Source organism: Otolemur garnettii, unplaced genomic scaffold (assembly GCF_000181295.1).
Source record: "Otolemur garnettii isolate 467f Iridium unplaced genomic scaffold, OtoGar3 scaffold00176, whole genome shotgun sequence".
Taxonomy (NCBI): Eukaryota; Metazoa; Chordata; class Mammalia; order Primates; family Galagidae; genus Otolemur; species Otolemur garnettii.
In genome coordinates this window covers 342,786-364,054 of record NW_003852571.1, presented here as the reverse complement: position 1 = coordinate 364,054, position 21,269 = coordinate 342,786, and the positions used below count along the sequence as shown (strand labels likewise).

The 21,269-nt window shown below is 36.9% G+C and overlaps 1 protein-coding gene across 2 annotated transcripts in view; it reads left to right on the top strand.

Moving 5' to 3' along the window:
- Positions 1–21,269, top strand: part of PIEZO2 (piezo type mechanosensitive ion channel component 2) — a 549,391-nt gene that overhangs the window by 460,729 nt on the left and 67,393 nt on the right. The window contains exons 29-36 of one of the 2 annotated variants that reach the window (XM_023519459.1): positions 1,038–1,134; positions 2,236–2,395; positions 5,880–5,969; positions 7,480–7,601; positions 8,645–8,716; positions 13,150–13,256; positions 15,596–15,694; positions 19,087–19,201. In XM_023519459.1, the coding sequence (XP_023375227.1) occupies positions 1,038–1,134; positions 2,236–2,395; positions 5,880–5,969; positions 7,480–7,601; positions 8,645–8,716; positions 13,150–13,256; positions 15,596–15,694; positions 19,087–19,201 (862 nt within the window). The remainder of the gene's footprint in view (positions 1–1,037; positions 1,135–2,235; positions 2,396–5,879; positions 5,970–7,479; positions 7,602–8,644; positions 8,717–13,149; positions 13,257–15,595; positions 15,695–19,086; positions 19,202–21,269) is intronic. The other variant, XM_003800478.2, reaches the window with a different exon arrangement.

The following is a 21,269-nucleotide window of genomic DNA, read 5'->3' as shown; positions in this document are numbered from 1 at the left end:
AGACAAATAGTACTCTGGTTTTAACCTTAAGGAACTTATATTCTTAAAGGGAAGCTAGACCGTCTTGTAAATAATTGTAATATAATCTGTTAATGATAATTATCTCAACAATTATCTCAAAACAAACAAACAAAATAAATGCCTAATATCTGAGGCCTGGATCAGTTGGGAAAAGGCTTCCTGGAGGCGTTTCCATTTGAACACATCAGAGATTCCTAAATAGATTGAAGGGTTTCCAGGGAGAAAAAGGGGGAGGTAATTCCTAGCCTAGATGACTAGAACAAAAGCATGATAGTATAGGATTGGAATGTTGGCTCCAGCAGCATGTACCCAGGTTTGGGAAACCCATGCTGAGTCACCACTGCCGTGAAACAACCTAATGATTTTCACCTACTTCACCTGTTCCAGGAAATATTCACAATTCAGCCATCACCTTTATGTTGGTGTACAGTGATTAATGTGTGTTTATACTTTTCCCTCTGAGGATTTGAAGTTAGCATAACTGTAAAAAGAAATTCATTGTTATGAGGTAGCGAAATGGCAGCCAATAAAGGCAATGGATTCCCTTACCCAGAGAAGTGACCAGGCAAGGCTAAAATCACGTATCGCATTCCTATCCTAAGACACTGGAGCTATGACTAGGATGCTTTCCTGGGGAACAGCATAGGTTGAATTTGTCTGGCCTCTGAGAAAATAACTACCAAAATCAGAGTCCCAGCATTCGGCATGTACCCATCCACTGTCACAGAGCCACAGAGCACAACAGTCCAAGATTTCCCCTTTGGAAAGAGAGGGGCTTCCAAGGGCAGAAAGCATTCCACTAAGGACTCTCCCTTTACTATCTTTATCAAAAGATTTAATTTTCCCCCAGGAATTTACATCCTGAAGCACTGCTACATGTGACTGAATTTTTAGGTACCTCCTATAATTATTAGCACTGAGACCTTATCAATCTTGCACATGTTGGCATCACAAGATTATCAAACCTTTTTTCTGGGTGCAGATTTTTAGTATTTGCCCTCCCTTTTGTTTTCCAGATAGGAGCATGTGGATACATTACAACACTGGTTAAAAATAGTTGCTGGTTCATCCAAGCTTTCAGCCTGGCCTGCACAGTCAAAGGCTACCAAATGCGTAAGTGTGAAGAGCAAATTTGGGAGTAGAATAGCAGAAAAGGAAGGACAGTCATACTGTTCTAATTTAAAAATTGAACCAAAGCACACGAGGAAAAGAGATAAAAGTAGAGGTCAATTCTGTGTCAAGATGGAGGCCATAGAACTATACTCCATTAGGAACCTGATGTTCATAACATGAGGTTTCACTGTGCTAGGCATAGTGACAGTCATCTTCTAGACACTCTCCAAACCTTGATGATTTGGATCTGAAGTCTGGGGGTTTGGTATTGTTCGATAGTAACTCCCAGGACTTTTTTGAGTTAGGGTAGCAAGTATTCCAGAAGCCTATTGAAACCTGTACCTGTAGTTGTTCCCATTAGAATCTTGAGTCATCAAGGTAACTTCCAGGCCCTTCTCTGCTCAGGGAGTTCAGGGAATGTCAACCCCTGAAAAGTAGCTGGGAGAAGCCCTGGGCATGCTATAATTTGACTCCTGCTAAGACACAGGTCGCAGTGCCATGGCACCCTGCCTGTTGCACCAGAACCCAGGATGATATCACATATAATCTCCCAGCAGCCCACAGTAGGAGCTCCTTGGACACCATACCCTCCCCATGATGGCTTCTAATTCAGGCTGTGTTCTGAGAATGAAACGTTGCTGGGAATTTGTTTTATACTTATGATAAGAAGTGCCATCAATACTTCTTCTGATAGACCACACTGTGTATGTTATGCTGGTTGCTCCTAAGTAGAGCCTATTTCCAAAATGAGTGTTTTCTTTTGTATCAAAACATTTCCTCTGATATTTGGACATTATTTCTCCATGGCCATTGCTAAGATCCCTTTCTCTCTAAGAGAAATACTCAGGAGGCCTCCAGGTCAAAGCAGCCCACAGTATCAAGTTCACTAGGTAGTCAACATTAGGAATCCCTGTTAATATTGTTTTTCAAGTGTGTGGCCTCCTTATAAATGAATCAACTCATAAGCTAGTCAGTGTATCAGAATGCTGCTTTTCTGCCTATATGATTTCCCAAGCCTGACCATACCCTAGATTTTATAAAATAATAATAGAAATAGATGATAATTTAATTTGTTTTCTTTTTTCTATTTTATTGCCATAGCTGATGGTAATTCACCCTGTACACTACCCAGTGGTGAAGCAGGCATTATTTGGGACAGCATATGTTTTGCCTTCCTCCTGCTGCAAAGAAGAGTTTTCATGAGCTATTATTTCCTACATGTTGTCGCTGACATAAAAGCTTCACAGATCCTGGCATCAAGGTGGGTCAGGCCATGACATCAGTAGTTTTTCTTAGGAACCTTGCCTGAAAGTCGAAATGCACTGTGCTTTCTGTCTGAGCTTGCTTGTAGAGCTCACAAGAAATTAAGAAATTCTTTCCAGCAGAATCAAACGATATGCAAAATGTTTATTTCAAAAGTCTGTCTATATGAGGGCAATTGCCAGCCTTTGTTATCTGACTTGGAGCCTGTTAGAAAAAGACCAGGGAAGGGGATCTTCATTTAATCCCAGGAACCTTGTAGCACCCTTGCCCTCCTTATGTAGAGGAATAATGACTTCATATGGTATACAGTATTGGCCCTGGATTTACCATTATAATCATTTTCTAATACCCAGGACATAATTTTCAGAACAGAGTGTAGTATCTTATCCCAGTATTAACCTTATTTACTTATAGCAACTATAAGTGATTCTGTAGGTAAATGTTTTTTTTTTGCCTTTCCCAAAATGTTTGGTCCTTAGAAGTCCAGGACATAATAGGAAGTTAGTGTCTAAGGTTGTCACAGTTATTTAGAAAGTATGTCCTTCATGTTCCAGTAACGGTGATGGCTTCGGTTCAGAGTACAGCTTATGCTCAATAAAGAAAAGCCATGACTTAGTAAAGATTTAACTCACAATGGCATTTCCAAAGAATACACATTCATTTATTCATTCATTCATCTGTTCATTGCCCACTGTATTACAGGTTTACAAAGAGGTGGATGCTTACCCCAGAGTTTACAGACTAGCAGGAAGATAGCACACAAACAGCAAATCACAATACAGTGTAATTAGTATTGTGTCGGTCTGTGTGGGCTGCCACAATAAAAATACCATAAACTAGGTAGCTTTTAAACAATATGAGTTTTTTCTATGTTGGGAAGTCCAAGATAAGGTGCTAGGAGATTCTGCATCTGTTGTGGGCCCATTTCATCATAGACAGTCAGCTTCTCAATGTCTCCTATCATGGTGAAAGGGGCAAGAGCTCTCCCTTGGGCATCTTTTATAAGGGCAGTAATCCAGGAGCCCTGGTGTCCCAAAGTCCACATCCTCTAATACATAGTAGCATCACCTTGGGAGTTACGATTTCGAGATATGAATTTTGGGAGGATACAAACATTCAAACTTTAACAAGTGTGATGGTGGGAGATACCTGGGGAGCTAGGAGGTCATATCAGGGGAGTGTAGCCCACCACCAGGGCGTGGACCAGGATAGCCTTCCATTCCCAGCTGTCATCTAAAGGCTGGCTAGACAGGGTTAAAGGAGGAAAGTAGGGGAGGTGGCTTGAGGAAGAAGTGGAGGAAAGCTCTCATTGAGAAGCCATAAGAATCTCAGAGTGGCTGACACACTGAAATTTGAAAGCGAGGACAGAGAGTGGTGAGGAATAAGCTGGAGTGGCTGGGAAAGCCAGAGCGTGAGGGACTGGAGCCATGTTTGTAACTTTGGGAGTGATCCCACAGAGAACAGGAAGGCCAGAAAGTGGCATGAAAGTTTGCATTTCAGAAAGCTCACTCTGCTCCTGTGTGGAGAACAGAAGGAGTAGAAACAGCTCTGTAGGAAGAGAGACAGTCAAGTGGCAGCTGCTGTAATGATCCAGGATAGACATAGAATGAAACATTATTTAATGGATACAGTGCACACAATTCAGGTGATGGTCCCAGTAGCAGCCCAGACTTCACCACTATTCTGCACTATACCCATGTACCAAAGCTGTGCTTGTTCCTCCTAAATCTATAAAAACAAGAGAAAAAAATAAGTAAAAATAAAAAACAAATAAGAAAAAATAGCTGGGACCAAGATGAGACAAATTAGAAAGCTATATGTCAGGTAAAATTGGTGCCACTGGAAAGTCACTTGGCAGGAAGGGAGACGATGACAGAAAGAGATGAGTCCGATGTGCCCAGGATTCTGCTTACACAAATCATGGTGCTGATCCCAAACATAGAGGGTCTAAAAAGCTATAGGAGGAGAGAAGACTGACCACAGCGTGGAATTGTAGGTTCTGTGGGCATGTGAAATTCAACCAGCTGGGAAGTCCAGCAAGCAGCAGAGGGGACTGGTCTGGAGACAAGCATGGACTGAGGGCTGTGATGACACAGAGGGAATTGGAGCAGGTGAGTTGGAGCTGTCTCGAGAGAAGGACTGAAGAATGAGAGAAAGACCTTAGGAATATTCACATCAGAGAGGTTGCAAGGAAGACCAAGAACCCTGAGCCACAAAGGAAAACGGAAAACAAGGACAGCCTAGGGAGCCTGAGGAAGATGGTTTCCAAGTGGCAGTTCATCAGATAGGTTACATAAGGATAAGCCTGGCAATGGAACATTGTAATCAGTGACCTTGACTGCAAGGGTCAAAGCCAAACAGCTGGCAACAGAGGTTGAATTTGTAAAGGGTTGGAGACAGTGGCTACAAGGCATTTGATCTTGAGGGGCAGTGATCTAAGTCTTCATAAGAAAATGTGGGATGCACATGGATTAGCAAGACTTGAGCATGTTTGCATATTTATGAGCAGAATCCTACAGCAATGGCAGGTAGCAAATGCAAGCAAGAAGGAATAATCGGAAGATGATGTCCCTCAGGCTGTGGTGGGGAAGGCACCCCAAGCACAAAGCGGGCTGTTGGTGGGAAGTGGCATCACTGGAGGGGAAGGACATCCTGGGAGCTACAGGTTCAGGAAGCCAAGGGGCTTCTCACCTTCTGATTTATATTCTTGCTGGGAAATAGAAAGCTAGGTCATTTATTAGGAGTGAAAGACACTCGACAGAATTAAAGATTTAAGAAAAGGTTTTGTAATAGCCCCTGGAGAGGAAGAGAAGAATTTCTGAGGACTGTGGGACTCTGTGGCTAACAGTGGCAGGTGCACTGTGGGTGTCCCCATGGATTTGGAACTTGGCCAAGTGCATGACAGTGCCTCAGAATGGAAGATGTTGGGAGAGGTTAAAGAATATTTGTTGGCTTGGGAGGTTGAGGCAAGAGAATTGCTTAAGCCCAAGAGTTTGAGGTTGCTATGAGCTGTGATGCCATAGCAGTCTACTGAGGGGAACATAGTGAGACTCTGCTGGGGCAGAAACTCACCTTCTTGTGTTCCTGGACGGAAGCCCCAGCTTCATTCCCTTTCCTACTCATTGAGTGGAAAACGCCTCTAAACTTAGTTCTTGCACATTTCTTCCTCATGGTGCAACTGTAATAAGGTCAGATGAGTAATACTTTACTGAAGTCTGACATTTGGTGGGACAGGTTTGAAGAGGCTTCTGGCCTTTGGCATCGTGGTGAACACTTTCTCCTCACTGACCAACTGGGGCCTATTTGTCTACTAGGACAAGACTTCTAGAAGAGGTTTAGTGGACTCCCACCTCCAGCCATGAAGTTCAGATTGGCTCCCAGAAAGGGATGCTGTGTTTTCTCATCCCTAGTGATTGTCTTCAGGGGAAGGTAAACAAGAATGATAAGAATACTAATTGGTTATGTTTCCAATTTTCCTTTAGAGGGGCTGAACTTTTCCAGGCCACAGTTGTAAAAGCTGTAAAGGCAAGAATTGAGGAAGAGAAAAAGTCCATGGATCAGCTGAAGCGACAGTAAGGATGCTTTGTTTATACTCATTCTCCCTTACCTTGTAATTTTCTGATTATATGACCATATTCAGCTCACCTTCCACTCCCAGGGAGCTTCAAACCCTTGAAAAAAAAATTGGTGTCAACTTTCACAATTTCCCATGTATAAACTCTAGTGTCAGAAATTGCTCATGCCTGAGATGCTGAAAATATTAATAAAAGCCATTTAAGGAAAAACAACTCTAACATGTGAGAAAGTGAAGTTCTCTTGCAAAGGACCAGCAATCAAACCCTACTTGTGTTACTTACATTAAAACCTTAAATAGGTCTTTTAAGTTCTCTGAATTTCAGTTTTCTGCTTTTAAATGAGGGCTTACAATTCTACCTTCAGATTTTCCATAAAGATTGAACTAGTTAGTGGATGAGGCAGAGTCTTATTGAATGGGAAGAATTTGAAAGTTAAGTGTTCATTACATCTGTGTGTTAAGGAAGTGAATATGGAATCAGTTTTGGAAACATCTTTCAAGATAATATAATCCAGTCTCTGCAGGAAGAAACTGATGACATCCCTTGTATTAGATGCCCTATAATACACCCTGTCCAGAGCCAGCCCTGGAACTGTAACCCATATTGCCCTGTTTCCAGCTCAAAGCTTTCCCACCACATAATTCTGGACAGGATAGACTGAGGCCACTCAAGAGATCTGAGAATTCCACTGAAAAGAATTTTCTTTGAGGGAAATTTCTAGCAATGAATGGAACCTCTGAGGACTGGTGATCTTCTTAATTTGGGGATAACTAGACACCTTCCCCAAGAAGACAGAGACACTAGCAGCCCACTAGGAAAGTTCCTGAGTTTCCTAGGGCAGCTCTGTTACATTATGACCTTAATTACCAACTTTTTTCTTCAAGCAGAAATGTCTCCTGGTTTAAAATAGATTATTTCATAACATGGTTATTTTCTCAAATACATAAGTTATACATAAATATGTAATAAAGATTCAGTGTGATACAACTGTTGTTGTTTCTAGACTAAATCAGGTCTAGAGTAATAACAAACGTGGACCTGCATTTAAAATGTGTTCCTTATTTCCCATAAATGAGGCCTGTTACTATAATTCACTTTGCTGAATTTTTCATTTGTTTAAGAATATAAAAATTAGAGGAATAAAGGACTTGCATTTTATAATATGCTATGTTCAAAATTGGCTACAATACAAGATGTGAGTGAACATCATGTGTTGCATACTTAGCTTAGCATAATTATTACTAATTATATTATTAAGACCAGCATCTATGTAGTATAAAATAATGTGGATATGTACACACACACACACATGAATATATATGTAAAAGCAAGGAGATATGTTGCTAATAAACAACCATTTCACAATTCCTAAATAGCCCAAAGTAAACTGACTACTTTGTCCATGATTTTAGCTGTATAAGTGACAGTATAAGCTCAAAGTGCTGACTGTATGATAACTAGGAATGTGTTCATGGTATTACTATTCATGGTATTACTTATTTACTAGGATGGATCGTATCAAGGCCAGACAACAGAAATACAAAAAGGGTAAGGAGAGGATGCTGAGCTTGACCCAGGAATCAGGGGAAGGCCAGGACATCCAAAAACTCTCTGAAGAAGATGATGAAAGTACGTCAAAACATTTTCCTTTTACTCATGTACCTTGAAATTGAGCAATAGCATGACATTGAGTAGGATATATAATAAATTGTTACTTTTCATCCTGTCAGTATTATTGATGTGTGTCTTTTTCTTTAACTCAGAAAGTTTTATTTTCCTATTTTGAGTGGGATAAGTTCATTTGCTTTCTAAGTGTTTATTTGATGAATCAATGATTTCATGACTATTCTTCAGCAAAATAGCTTACCAAACACATAGTTTAGTTTTTATTTCATAAATACCTATATCTGAAGAAAATTGGCATGAGTTTGCTTAATTAATTCCTTCAGAGAACATATAACAGCTATGTAGTCTACTGTTCTCTTTGATTTCTATAAATTTTATATAAAAATGGAATATTATGCATATTTTTTGTGGAACCTAAATATTAGTAGATAAAATGTCATTCAATTATTGCCTGTCCCAATGAAAAATACCATGAAATATATGTTTATGATATCTAATTATAGATTTATTATATCAAATTGAAGTTTAAAAGATCTTTTCATAGAGGCTTGCATGTAGAAAGGGGATGGAGAAATAATGCATGATATTTTTCTAGTGCATGGTACTATTCAGTACTACTAAATTTATGTTTTCCAACAATGCATTAAAATAGTCCCAAGAGAAAATTCTGGTTATTTTAATTTATGTATATTTAGCAAATTATTTACCACTACATGGTTCTATGAAATTCAGTTGATGATTCCTTTCTATTAATTCAATTTTGTGAGATGTATTTTTGACAGATCATCCTTTTTTATATTTCTTTATAAGCCCTCAGTTACTGTGAAAAAGTGAAAATGTAGCATACTGTTAAAAGAACAATTAGTATTTATATTGTGAAATTGTTATTACATGTATATTTTTCAAATTCAGTATAATTCTTTTTCCTGACCTCTGATATACTTTTGCAATTTATTTAGATTTGACAATTGAGTTGTTAAAGCGTGGTTTTCAAAATTTGTTTTTTCACTTTATAAGAATTAATATTTGGACATATTTTATTTTAGGAGAAGCAGACAAACAGAAAGCCAAGGGCAAAAAAAAGCAGTGGTGGCGGCCTTGGGTTGATCATGCTTCCAGTAGGTTTTCTCGATCCTCTTACAACCTCGTCAACTTTAACCCTTATATCCTTGACCAGAATTCAGGCGTTCCCATGACCTATGTGTCCCATGCATGGTTGGATCCTTGTGACTTGATAGGGACTTGGAGTGTAAATTGTGATTTTAGTGGGTCTCAGAGTACAAGGACCAGTTCTTCAGAGACATCAGCTGATCACTGTGCTGGCTAAAGAAAGCCAGTCATGTGGCTTACAAACTCCTGAGCACAGTTGATGGGCTCAGAGAGGGAAGAACAATTGATTATTGTATTACCCAATTCTGAGGTCTAAAGTTCTGCTGATACTTATTTGCTTTATGGTTAAAGCCCCTTATTGTAATAAAAATGAGTTGCAGTTCTCCCTGGACATGGGTTTAAGGGTGGTCATAATGTTCACAGTGTTGGTGACCTTCTTTGTAAAGTGCTAGGCGTGGTTGCCAATGAACCTTCCCTACCCTCATCCCAGCCTTGATTTTATTTGAATTTAAGGTATTTTGGCACTTTATTAAATATAAAGATGACAGATAACTTAAAATTCATTTACCTTCTCACTTTGGCTCCTCTCCATTTCAAAAAGGCCCTAAAAGTAAACTCTAGGTTCTAATGCCTGCACGTGGCACAGCCTCAGAGCCACCTGCTGTTCAGAGATGACAAATTAACAGCAAAAATCAGAAAACATTTTTGTAAAGCAGATTTTGATAGACACATAAAATGTAGTGTATTTCCCTCCTGATCATAAAAATAAATTAGAAATTATGGAAATCACTGGCTGTCTTTGTTCTGCTTAGCAAAGGAAATGTTATAATGGGCCATTGGCATTATGATCCGAAGAGCTGTTTTTTAATCTTAAAACTTGTTAGAATACTAGATAATTATTCTTTGAAAATTGTGTGTAATGTCTTCAGTCTTTTATATCTTTTACTGTGTTTTCCCATTGCTAACTCAATCAGACAAGGAATATCCCCAAGGTGCATAATGTTTCACACTGTAAGGAGGAACTCTATCTACTAGGAGAGTATTCAAAATCAAATACACAGAAAATCAAGGAAATGAGAATGTTTTACCATACCCAATTCTTAGTTTCACATATATCTGGTATTGGCCTCTCTAACTCCCAAAAAACTTTTTTTTTTTTTAAATCAACAAGCTGGTTTAATGAATGAACATTTGAAATTTACTCAGTATATTTGAAGTTTTTGTTTTGTTTTGTTTTGTTTTTGGCCAGGGCTGGGTTTGAACCTACCATCTCCAGCATATGGGGCTAGCGCCATATGCTCCTTGAGCCACAGGCGCCGCCCTTACTTAGTATATTTGGATGTAATTAAATTTAACCCCAAGTATTGAATTTCACCATTATGGCAAAGCAAAGAGGAAAAAAAGAGATGTATTATGAAGAGTTTTGTTTAATGTTCTGTGCAGTTAAAAAGATAAGATTCTAGTTGAAGTCTAGTGTGAGTCCTCTGTTCACTGCCTGGAGCACACTAGTCGTACTAAGTCTGACCAGGCCTGTCACGCTAGTTGTACTAAGTCTGACCTAGACACCTGTTACTATCAAGTCACAAGAAAACTGTGCCCATCCTTCTGTTTTTAAAGGGCCTTTGCTAGTCTAGAGAGACCTATCCATTTCAAACTGGTATCATATTGAATGTTTTGTCACTTCACCTGGGGTAAATTCCCAATGAGATCAATGTGGGTGTCTTTCCTTTTCTCAGCTAAACGCTGCATTTTTGAATGAATTGGATATGGTCTTTGATAATCATCTTACAAGTTGGTAATAATTTAAAGAATTTTCTGAGTTATTGACTTCAGATTTTCTGATTCATTTTACCCTCATTATATCAAGTTCTGGAAGATGGGTATTAAACTAAATGTGCCTTGTTACAAAACCTTATGATGCAATAATGCAGGAATGTGTGTAATTCATAGTTTGGAATCATATTCTGACTATGGTTTTTATGTTTTTTCTGCAAAACATATTTCTTTTTACAAGCTTGTAGCGAACAGAAGGGAAAGAAAATATGCTTTATAGTTTAGTCTATGATGAGTTCCAGAACTTATCTTTAGATCTGAAAAGTACTTCACTAAAGCCCTTATTTTGATCTCTTGAGTTTCTGGGCTTTCAAATAGATATTTCTTAGAGATGCTGAGTATAAGAATAAGTGTAGTTGGTATACAATGTGTAAATCTACGGACGATTTGAAAATGTTAGTATGTTTTTGCTCTCATTGGTAAGCAGTGAGGATCTTAGCATGGTCTACAGGTACCAAATCTACTTCCATACCTATGTGCACACATAGGATTGCATTATTGCTGTTCAATGATACCTTCCACTCCAGGGTTGTGTGTCTCCATATCAATTCAGCACTGCCTGAATCACTACCAATCTTACTTTATCTATAAACATCTGAAATAAAGGGCCAAGTTATGAGACACTAGTGATGGAATTTTAAAAGTTAATTTTGTACTCAGTAACTCAGCAACAGCATTAACATTCAGGACACGTGTGCACACACAGGCTGGAGGCAGGGTCTCCATCTGAGCTAACAAATAAGCTTTCCTCCTTTGTATTAGTAGATGGTATTAAGGAAAGTACTGTATGTTGTTTTTCTAGTTTTGTTTCAATAACATTTTATAAAGAAATAAGAGACTTTATTTTACATTTTCTTCTTTTTCATTATGTGTTAATTCTACTTGGTCACATAAAAATTGGTGAAGTTTCTAATGATAAAATTAATGTTATAACTACTTGAGATGAAAACTCTTTGGGCTTATCCACATGAATAAAAGTTATAGAAGGTGTGATTGAATACAATTTAAGCTATGATTGATTTTAGAAACCATAATGAGGGTAAAATGCTCAATCTCATAATACTCTGTGTTTTACCCAAGTGATCATGTGACATAGAGTCCATGTAATTTTCCTGCACATCTCTCAGCTTATGTGAAGGCATTACTTTAATGGTCTTTCTCACTGTCAAATGTAATGCTGTAACTTTGGTTTGTTCTTGCTTATTCTTATCTTATGTTGTATTGCGTTTATTTCCTTAGGCCTGGACCCAGTACTCTGGGCCTGGTTCATTCTTCATAATACAAATAACAAATTATAGATCTTCTGTTCAAGGATATAAGGCCCATTTCATTCACACTGTTATCTTCATGAATGGAGGCTTCAGATTCATCTGAAATTCATGGGCAAAATTACTAACTTTTGACCATGTTTCATGATATTCAAGCAACTAATTTTATGCAAGCCAAGGTTTTCCATTACCTTACAATGTGTAAGTCCAAAAGATAAGATACTGTGATATATCATCTAAAATATGCCTCAGCATTTGAAAACCTGAATGTAATTCAAAAATACGAACAAGTTTTCCTACAAAATAGTGCAGGTACATTTCACATAGCATCGAAATGCATACACTGGGTATCTTCCCTCTGAAAGACTTAAAATAAATATTAAAGTGATAGCAATTCAATTTATTAAAGATTCTTCTAAATCTTGGGCATTTTAGTTTTCTCTGGTCCCAATTGTGTTGACACAATTATGTTCTTTCAAGGAAAGTATTGGACAAGGCAAAGACAATCTATACTATTTGTGCTTTGTGTCTTTTGGTCAATATAGTTCTCCTTAAATTGAAGTAAGCTACAGAGCAGTTCTTTGTTGACCAGAATCCTAACAGTGCTAACCCATACAGACCATGTCTGCCCTTCTCAGTCTGCCCCGGAGCTACTACACACAGAGGCAGTCAGACCATTGTCGGTGGTGGTGTTGTCTTTCATTTTATATTATTTTGTTTTTAATGTCACTGCCCATTTTCTCCTTATGGTAATGTGTATGTGTTTTCTTTAAACTCTTTCAAACGTCTTGTATGTTTTGTCTCTCGTGTTACATGTGGAGAAGCAATGTCTGCACAGTATAAAACGAAGTGAAAGGTTGAAGACACTGACCTTGGTCCTGAATACTCCTAATTGGCTTATCTTTAACTAGGCCCATTCAAATAATCCCAAATCCCCCAGTTCACTTTGGACTTGTGTAAAGGACCAAAATTTCTGAATTATGAGATAGTTTTTAGTTATTTTGGTCATCTTGGTAACAAAACTGGCTGTTGCAGAGTTGATCTGGTTCATCTATGAAAACTTAAAGAAGGGAGAAAATACCAGATCAACCCTGTAGTGGGCAGTTCCCTTATACAACACAGACAAGCCTCATACTCTGTGGACCTAATTACACCAACACCTGTAGCATCAGCCAGCCTAAGATGAGTTCTATTCATCTCTTGCCTTTTCCTCCCTGCCAACATCTCTTGCTGTGATCCTTTTATGGAGAATTTGTATATCTTAGGGGGCTTTTCATTAATAAGCCCTCAATTATCTCATGTCTCTTTCAAGTGATAAGTAAATATTTTGTTTTGTTTAGTGGTGAGGAGTGGAGATTATTATTTGTTTGAAACGGATAGTGAAGAAGAGGAAGAGGAAGAATTAAAGAAGGAAGATGAAGAACTCCCACGAAGGTCAGCATTCCAGGTGAGGATAGGGTTGGGAGAGTCATGTCTTTTGCTAGTTGAAAAAGATTTTCTTATTGAAAAAGCCTATTGCAAACCTAGACTTCCCTGCCATATTTATATGTCAGAGACTCTAGAAGCTTCTGATTTATATCTGAGCTTGTTTATTTCTGATTAAACTTAATACTGTTCACTTTCAGCAATGCCATAATTACTGCCATGCAAAAGCAATGTCTGCAGGTCAGGTCTTCATTCATTTGCATTCAAACATTTTCTGATAAGTTAATGGGAAAAAACTAAACTCTGTAAGATAATTTAAAGAAGTTTATTCTGTGTGAACATAGCCTAGGGCTCATGGCTTCAAGAGGTCCTGATAAAGTGTGCCCAAGGCAGCCAAGGTTATAGTTTGTTTTTATAAGTTGATGGAGACAGGAATTACATGTTGCTACATAAATCAATACGTGGAAGGTACTGGAAAGGCAGGACATCTTGAAGCAGGATTGGGAGGGTGGGATTTAGTCTATAGCTGGGTTTTAAGATTCTTTGATTTGTAATTGGTTCAAGAAAAGAAGCCTGTCTAAAAGCTTGAAATGTTCTAAGTTAAGGTTTTTTTTTTTTTTATTTCAGATTAATATAAGAATATGTATGATTAGGTTACATTGTTTGTGTTTGTTAGGTAGAGTCCAAGTTGTAGTTGAGCCCTTCACCCAGGAGGTGTGCCCTGTACCCCTAACATTGTGCCTGTTAGGTGAGAGCACAGCAATCTTCTTCCCTCATCCCCTCCCCTTCATGAATCTAATTATGTTTATCTCTTGTGTAGGTGTGTAGTTCATCTACTGGTTTCACAATAGTATTGAGTACATTGAATACTTTCTTTTCCATTCTTGTGATACTTTACTTAGGAGGATGTTCTTCAAATCCTTCTAGGTAAATACAAAAGATATAAAGATATAAAGTCTCCATCAGCTCACAAATGGATAAATAAACTATGGTGTATGTATACCATGGAATACTATTCAGCCATAAAGATAAGAATATTTATTAATCAGAGAGAAGCCACAGGACATTTACTGAAACTTATCAGTGGTCTGATAATTAAATTGATGGCCTGTAGGTATGGTTTAAGCCTTGTTTTGTAGTCTTAGGTCCTGTTAATAATTTCATATCTTATTGTTATAAAGAGTAACTCTAAAGGGAGTGGGCAGGGTGAAGTATGTCTGACCTCCCTTCTAGGGAGTAGGCAGAATGTGGTGTGTCTGACCTCTCTTCTCCTCATGCCAGCAACTCAGCTTTGGGGTCTTTTGCAGGTCCCTTTGCCCAGGAGGGGGTCCATTCAGTAGACTAGAGGGTGTAAGATATTATTTTAGCTCACAGACATAAACAAAAAATAAAGCTTCATTGGGTAGAATTTTCTTTTTAAGCTGCAAGTAGGAGATGAAAGAAATTTTTGGCATTGTTTTGAATTGCTTGAATGAACTTACATTTTGATATGTGAAATACTTGATTCTGAAGATAAAATACTTCGTTTTAGAGCAAATGATCATTTAAATGTTGCTTTAAATTTTTAAAGTCAGTTTACTTTGAATTTCCAAACATTTGAGAATGTATTTGAATAATAATTAAAATATCTGGCACAATTCTGATTTTTTCAGCTTCATAACCTTTCTGTTTCAGCTCATCAGCCTCATATAATGTATCTGGTGAATGTGTAATCAATGCTTATTATAGATGAGGCTTTGTCATTAGAGTTACATATGGGATGAAACTTGGTTAAGTTTCTGTTACCAGTGAACCACATACTGGTACTGTTATTTTCCCTTTGTTATCCTGCTGGGCACATAGAATGGTATCCATCGAGACATGTGATGTGCCATGAAAAGCCCATCGTTGAGAAGGCCAGGCCTTCTCAAAGGGCAGGTCCATCCACCCCTGTCTCCCCAAAGACACTGAAGAATTAAATTATTCGTGGAGATGCTGTCGTCTGATGCTTTCTTACTGAACCTAATCACAGTCCATGTATATTTCTTGACAGCTGTGTTTGTGTGCATGTGTGCAGTTGGCTTGTCAAATACTAATAACTTATTTTTATTCTGATGGGTTTTATTCTAACTACCACTTGTCATGCAGCAAGGGAGAGAGCATGATGATGGTTTTCACCATATTGGATGGGTTACATGCAATGACCAACTGTTTTCCTTCTCTGTTTACAAGCAGAGCACATTTTATTCTAGCTTCAGTGACTGGCACGTTTTAACATAGTTGATGTAATTGTAGAGGTAAATTCATATTGATGTCATATATTAAATTACTAATTTTTGAGTGTTTTCCTACTAATTACTGTTGCTTTGTCCTTCTTTGTAGAGAGCTATTGGGAAGTTTGCATCAGCCATTTTAGCCTTGCCAAAGTCTATCATTAAACTTCCCAAAACTATTCTTCAGTATTTAATCAGAGCTGCAAAGGTATTTGATGTTTTACTGATGGTGTAGTGTGTGACTCTCTGCTCTGTAGAACTTTAGATAACCACGTCCCCATTGCCCTTTCTCTGCATTTTCTTTGTTCTATATATCATACCGTGAAGAATTATAAGAATTTAATGTAAGAATGCACATTTTCCAAAAAGAGTTCTTAGAAGCCCAATTTCTATTTGACTCTTGATTTAAGCTAAAAGCAAAGACTATCAAAAAATAGAAAGGGAAAATGCAGACAGTGTATACTTCCTGTCCTTCTCATGGTTTCGCCTAAGTCATGTCTCATTTCAAGAGGGTCACATCTGTTGCATGCATCAGTTATAGTGAGTAAAAGTATGATGTTTTCTCTCAGAAAGCTGGTAAAATTCTGGATAAGCAAAGACAAAGGTCCTTCCATCTCATTTTTGGGTCCCTGTTGTTTCTGCCTTCCAGTCTCTGAATTCAGTACATCTCCCCCTTCCTCCCAAGGCTGTGCTGCCACGGACACAGCCTCTCACTCCAAGGGGACCAATTTTTTGTGAAAATGGTTAAAAAATTATTTCTTGATTAATCTAATGGACAATCAAAGTTGTCCAGCTACCTTTCCTATAGTTACTTCTTTATGAAAAAACCTGTAAGTATCAAATTACTGTTCTTGTATTTTATAGAAAGCTCTTTCTTCTCAACTCAGAAAGTCTTTATGTCCCTCAGTGTTAAGCAGATGGTTTGGATAATGGCAGAGACCAGTGCTTCTTGAATTTTAGGGGGATGTTAATTTAAATTCAAATTTGCATTCAGTAGATTCTATGGGACTTGAAATTTTGCATTTCTCTCAAGCTCTCCAGGGAAGCACAGCTGCTAGTCTACCTTGAGTAGCAAGGTCCTGAACTCCAGGTTCTGTTCCTTTCTTAATTAAAATGCTGGCATCCTGGAGTTTTGTTTCATATTTACCTTTGCTATTTCCCTAAGATTCTTTTAATTTTTTCTCTTTTATGTGAATATCATATGACTCTCTTAATTCACATTAGTAATTTCTTTAAATGAAAGATTACAATGTAACTATCCCCCATCATACTTTTTTTTTATTTTTTAATCGCCTTTTTATAGACAATATAAAGAAGGTTCTAGATCACGCCTGAATTAAAGGACTGATTATGAAACTTCACCAATCTCAGTTCAGGATCTCCCCTTCAATAAATCTCTCCCCATTTTAAAGAATAAATACATTTTTGCGTAATAATTTTTTAGTAAACTGAATCCCATTTTCCCCTGAAAATGATAAACTTGAAGCTAAAGTCAGGAACATGTGCAGTAGAAGCGCAGCCTGGAGAACCCAAAGGTCTCTTGTGTATGACCAAAAGGTTTTCCTTATGGTCAGTGGTGCCAGCATCTGATTCCCCAGAAACTCCCATGGAGGGGATGGCAGTTTCCACTACAGAGTAAGAACTGGGAAGTTCAGTAAGAACCTTACAGTTTTCACTCAGTGAGGATTCAGATGATTCCTCCTTCTCCTACCTCATCAACAGTGCTTTGTTTGATTTTATTTTTTAATACTCAGGTCTAGCAAAAATGACTCTCTGTCAGACAACCATTCCTGGAACTGTAAAACATTTGTATTTTAAAACGTCAGTGTTAAGATAATTTACCTACAAGATAGGGAATTACTAGATGGTTCCCTCCCACCCTGGTGTCCCCTTAATCTGCATTATCTGAATTCTCATCTCACTGGGACTCTGGAGGACCAGGAGATCTGCTTTAACACATCTGAATGTTAAGGGTGCATACCCTTTCCACAAGACATCTCCATTCCACTCATAGCATTCTCTTTCCTTTCTCCTTCTCATTCCTCCAGTTTCCTTTCTCTTCAGAGCAAAGGAATTCCTCTAACTTGTATGCCTACTACATTCAAAAATCCTGAATTTTTTTTTTAAATCCTGAATTTTTTTATTTTGGGGATTCTGATATTATCTAAAAACAATATTATCATGACATTTTTCTTTAAAGGAAATATGACCATTTGTTGCTCTTAATCCTGAAAATTTCGTAGTTCAAATTCTTTTAAACCAGTGTTGTGCTGTGTTAAGTTTGCATATGAAAGTGCTAAACCTCAAAGATAGTCTTGATAAAATTTCAAATTAATGTGCTCAATAAACATCTACCTTAAATTCCTTTTTTCAGTCCTTCTCCTTCAAATTCCAGGTCATCTTCTCATTGTTTAAAATAAGTTTTTAAAATAAATAAATAAATAAAATAAGTTTGGAGGATAAAATAGAATAATTGTTTTTCTTTTTTGCCTCCTGAATTTGTCACTCAGAAATAATACAAAAAGTCACATTTGTGTTAATTGTCCATAAAATTCAGATTTCTACCAGTGACAAGAACAGGAGTTTTTTTTTTCTTAGAAACCCATTTCCATATATGGAAAAGTTAAATCCGCCTTCATTTTTACTGATATCACAATGCTCCTGGTTTGCTTAGGCTGTGTTTTTCAAAGATTTCGGAAATCTGAAAATAATACAGAATAAAACAAAAATATCTGGCTTTACAAGAGCCCCCAGAAAAAATTTATTTCTCTTATTCGTCATAATGGAAAAACCCAGCTTCCCTGAGACCCAAGTGTGTCTGTGGTGCATGAGGAGCATGTCTGCTTGGCTTCGTGACTCTGGGTGGCTGACTTTGTATATTAAGGTTTTCTTTTTGTTCTTTCTGCATGATTTCAGCAACTTTTGGTAGGTGGGCTATTCAAAGTTATTCTTTCCCAGTTATCAGTTATAAAATATTAATGCAACTATTTTCAGCTCTTGAATGAAAACGACAAAAGGCAACTAAAAGCACCACAGTCTTCCGTCCATACTGTTCTGGAATAATGCCTTAACCTGAATGTCATGTTATTTTTTTCTCTTAAAATACTAATCAGTCTACAAATCCTTTCTCAAGTTGCTGGTTAATAGCTGTTACTCACAAGGGACAATACTGAATGCGTAAAACTATTTTCCCAAAGTACATAAGACTGGTAAAGATGTTGTTTTGCATTTGACTCAAAGTTTATTTTTGATGGGAGAAACTACTCTAATAATAGTAAGGCTTCTAGCTTATTCCTCTTGTGTGTAGTATAAAAGAATCAGTAACTAAATATCATAATGGGAGTGTTTGGGGATTTGGGAAAAGCGATGGTTTGTATGCTTAAAGTCAGAGTTTATCTGATGTTATCTGTGGTACTAAATGAAATATATTCCTACATCTGTTCTCATATTTTATCTTACATTAATATAAATAGCATAGGGATATTTGGCTTGTTTTGGAATAAAAAAATTCTAAAAGTTAAGAAAGCTTGGTGTAGGTTCCTTTTCTTTTAATTTCAACTTATTAAAAGATCTAGAAATAATTGAAATTTCATCCTTCAGTTTGTTTATCAAGCCTGGATTACTGATCCTAAAACAGCACTTCGTCAGAGACGCAAAGAGAAGAAAAGGTCTGCAGGAGAAGACCAGGAGCAAAAGCGGAAAGGATCTGGGGAAGGTGAGTTTGGCGTGGAGGCAACAGTTTACAGGCCATGCTCCTCACTTGTTTGGCCCTGGAATATAGAGGGAGGCCTACAAAGGACAGAAGCTTCAGAGGGATAAAACTTTCTGTTCCTGTCTGATAATTAGCATAAACTAAAGCATGAATTTATGTTAAGGTATACATTTTAACATGGGAAACAAAAAAAAGATGTAAGCTAAACCCAAGGAAAATAGAAGGAAAAGTCTGATATTTTAAGGTAGATATTAAGTGATAACAAAGAGATAAAAGATAAGACCTGATCATTAAGTAAAAAGCTATTCCTGAAAACCTGTAAGAAAGATGAAACTGTCAATTTGATCAAGGAAAAAAAGGAAAGCATGCTGAAACAATACTTAGAAACAAAAAAAATGGAACTACCAATGCTATATTCAGCATTATACCAATATATTTGAAGATAGATGCTGTAAGTAGTTTTCTAAGGGAGAAAAAATATTCCAGACTACAACTAAAAACACCAAAAGCAAAGTTGAAGTCAAGCAGTACACTCAGTAATAGTGTTTCTATATACATATATTTTATATGTATATAGAAATTACATGCATGTAATTTATACATGTATATGTATAAATTATATGTATATATTTTACATAAAATGTAAAATATATACATATATATCAGAATAAAGATTAAGATTTTGAATATGTTCAGAACTTCTAAAAATCAGTAAAAGAAAAATTCGACCCAATAAATGAAAGGATATGAAAAATAATTCACAGACCAGAAAATGAAAGTGGCCTAAAGGTGCTCAGCCTCATTAGTAATAGAGAAATACAAACCAAATATTTTTATATGCTGTATTTTTTTTTACCCATTGGACTGGCAAGAATATAAATATTTGATAATTTTACTTATTGGGAGCTGATGGGAAGAAAGTGTTTGTACATACCATGAGTGGTTTGTAAAGTCCTGTAGTAGCTCCACTTTGAAAATCCATGTGTAGATATCAAATATCTGTTAAAACTTTAAATGTATATGTTTTACTACAGATTAGTCCCACTTCTAGATGTGTGGCTTTACCTAAAGCAATGTGCACAAACATACTTGTCTTAAAAATATTCATCAGACAGTATTTGTTAATAACAAAAATTTGGAAACATCTTAAATATCTATCTAAAGAAGAAGAGTCAGATAAATTCTGTTGCCATTATATTGTAAGAGTTATTATTCAGTAGCTTAAAAACTAGATGGGTATCTCTGAACTGTCATGGAAAACAATTGTTGACATATTGTTAAGTGAAAAGCAACACATTGCAAAATGGAACCACTCGTGAGACAAAGAAAACCTCAAGACAATATTTTGCATTTTTAATGGGTTCATGTAATAGTGTATAAAGGCAAGAGAAAGATCAGGAAGAAGGCTTAGCTTATTGCTTATTAATAACAGTGGCTACTGTTGAGAGAGTGGAGATTAAGTGGTATGATTAAAGAGAACTTTAGGCTTATCTGTTACATTTTGGTTCTTTACAAAGGAAATATATTTATAAATTCCTTGTGAAACTTAAAAAGTCTTCAAAAAATAAAAGAAAAATATAATTTCTGATGGAACTCTAGTTGCACATTCTTTCTTCTTTTTGGCCTTTCTTCCCCTTATACCTCCTGGTAACTTTATCATTGTTTTACTCTATTATTTTGTTAATAGAAAAACCAAACTCCATAAAATCATTTAAAGAGTTTTATTCTAAGCCACGTATGAATGACTGCAGCCTGGGAAGACAAAATTCTCAAGAGTTCCTGAGAAAAGATGTGGATGCTGCTGGGTTACAGTTTAGTTTTAGACATTTTACAGAAATAGGAATTTCAGGCACAATTATAAATCAGTACGTGGGAGGTATACATTGATTTGGCTCCAAAAGAAGCAACATTTTGCAGCATAAGGACATTTACAAGTGATAGGTGGATTTGAAGTGTCTTTAATTGGTAATTGAAAGAGCTGAGCTTTGTCTAAAAACTTGGACTAAGAAAGAATGCTTAAGATAAGGGGGCCTATTACTGATCAAGTGATACACCATGCCAGCAAAAGAAA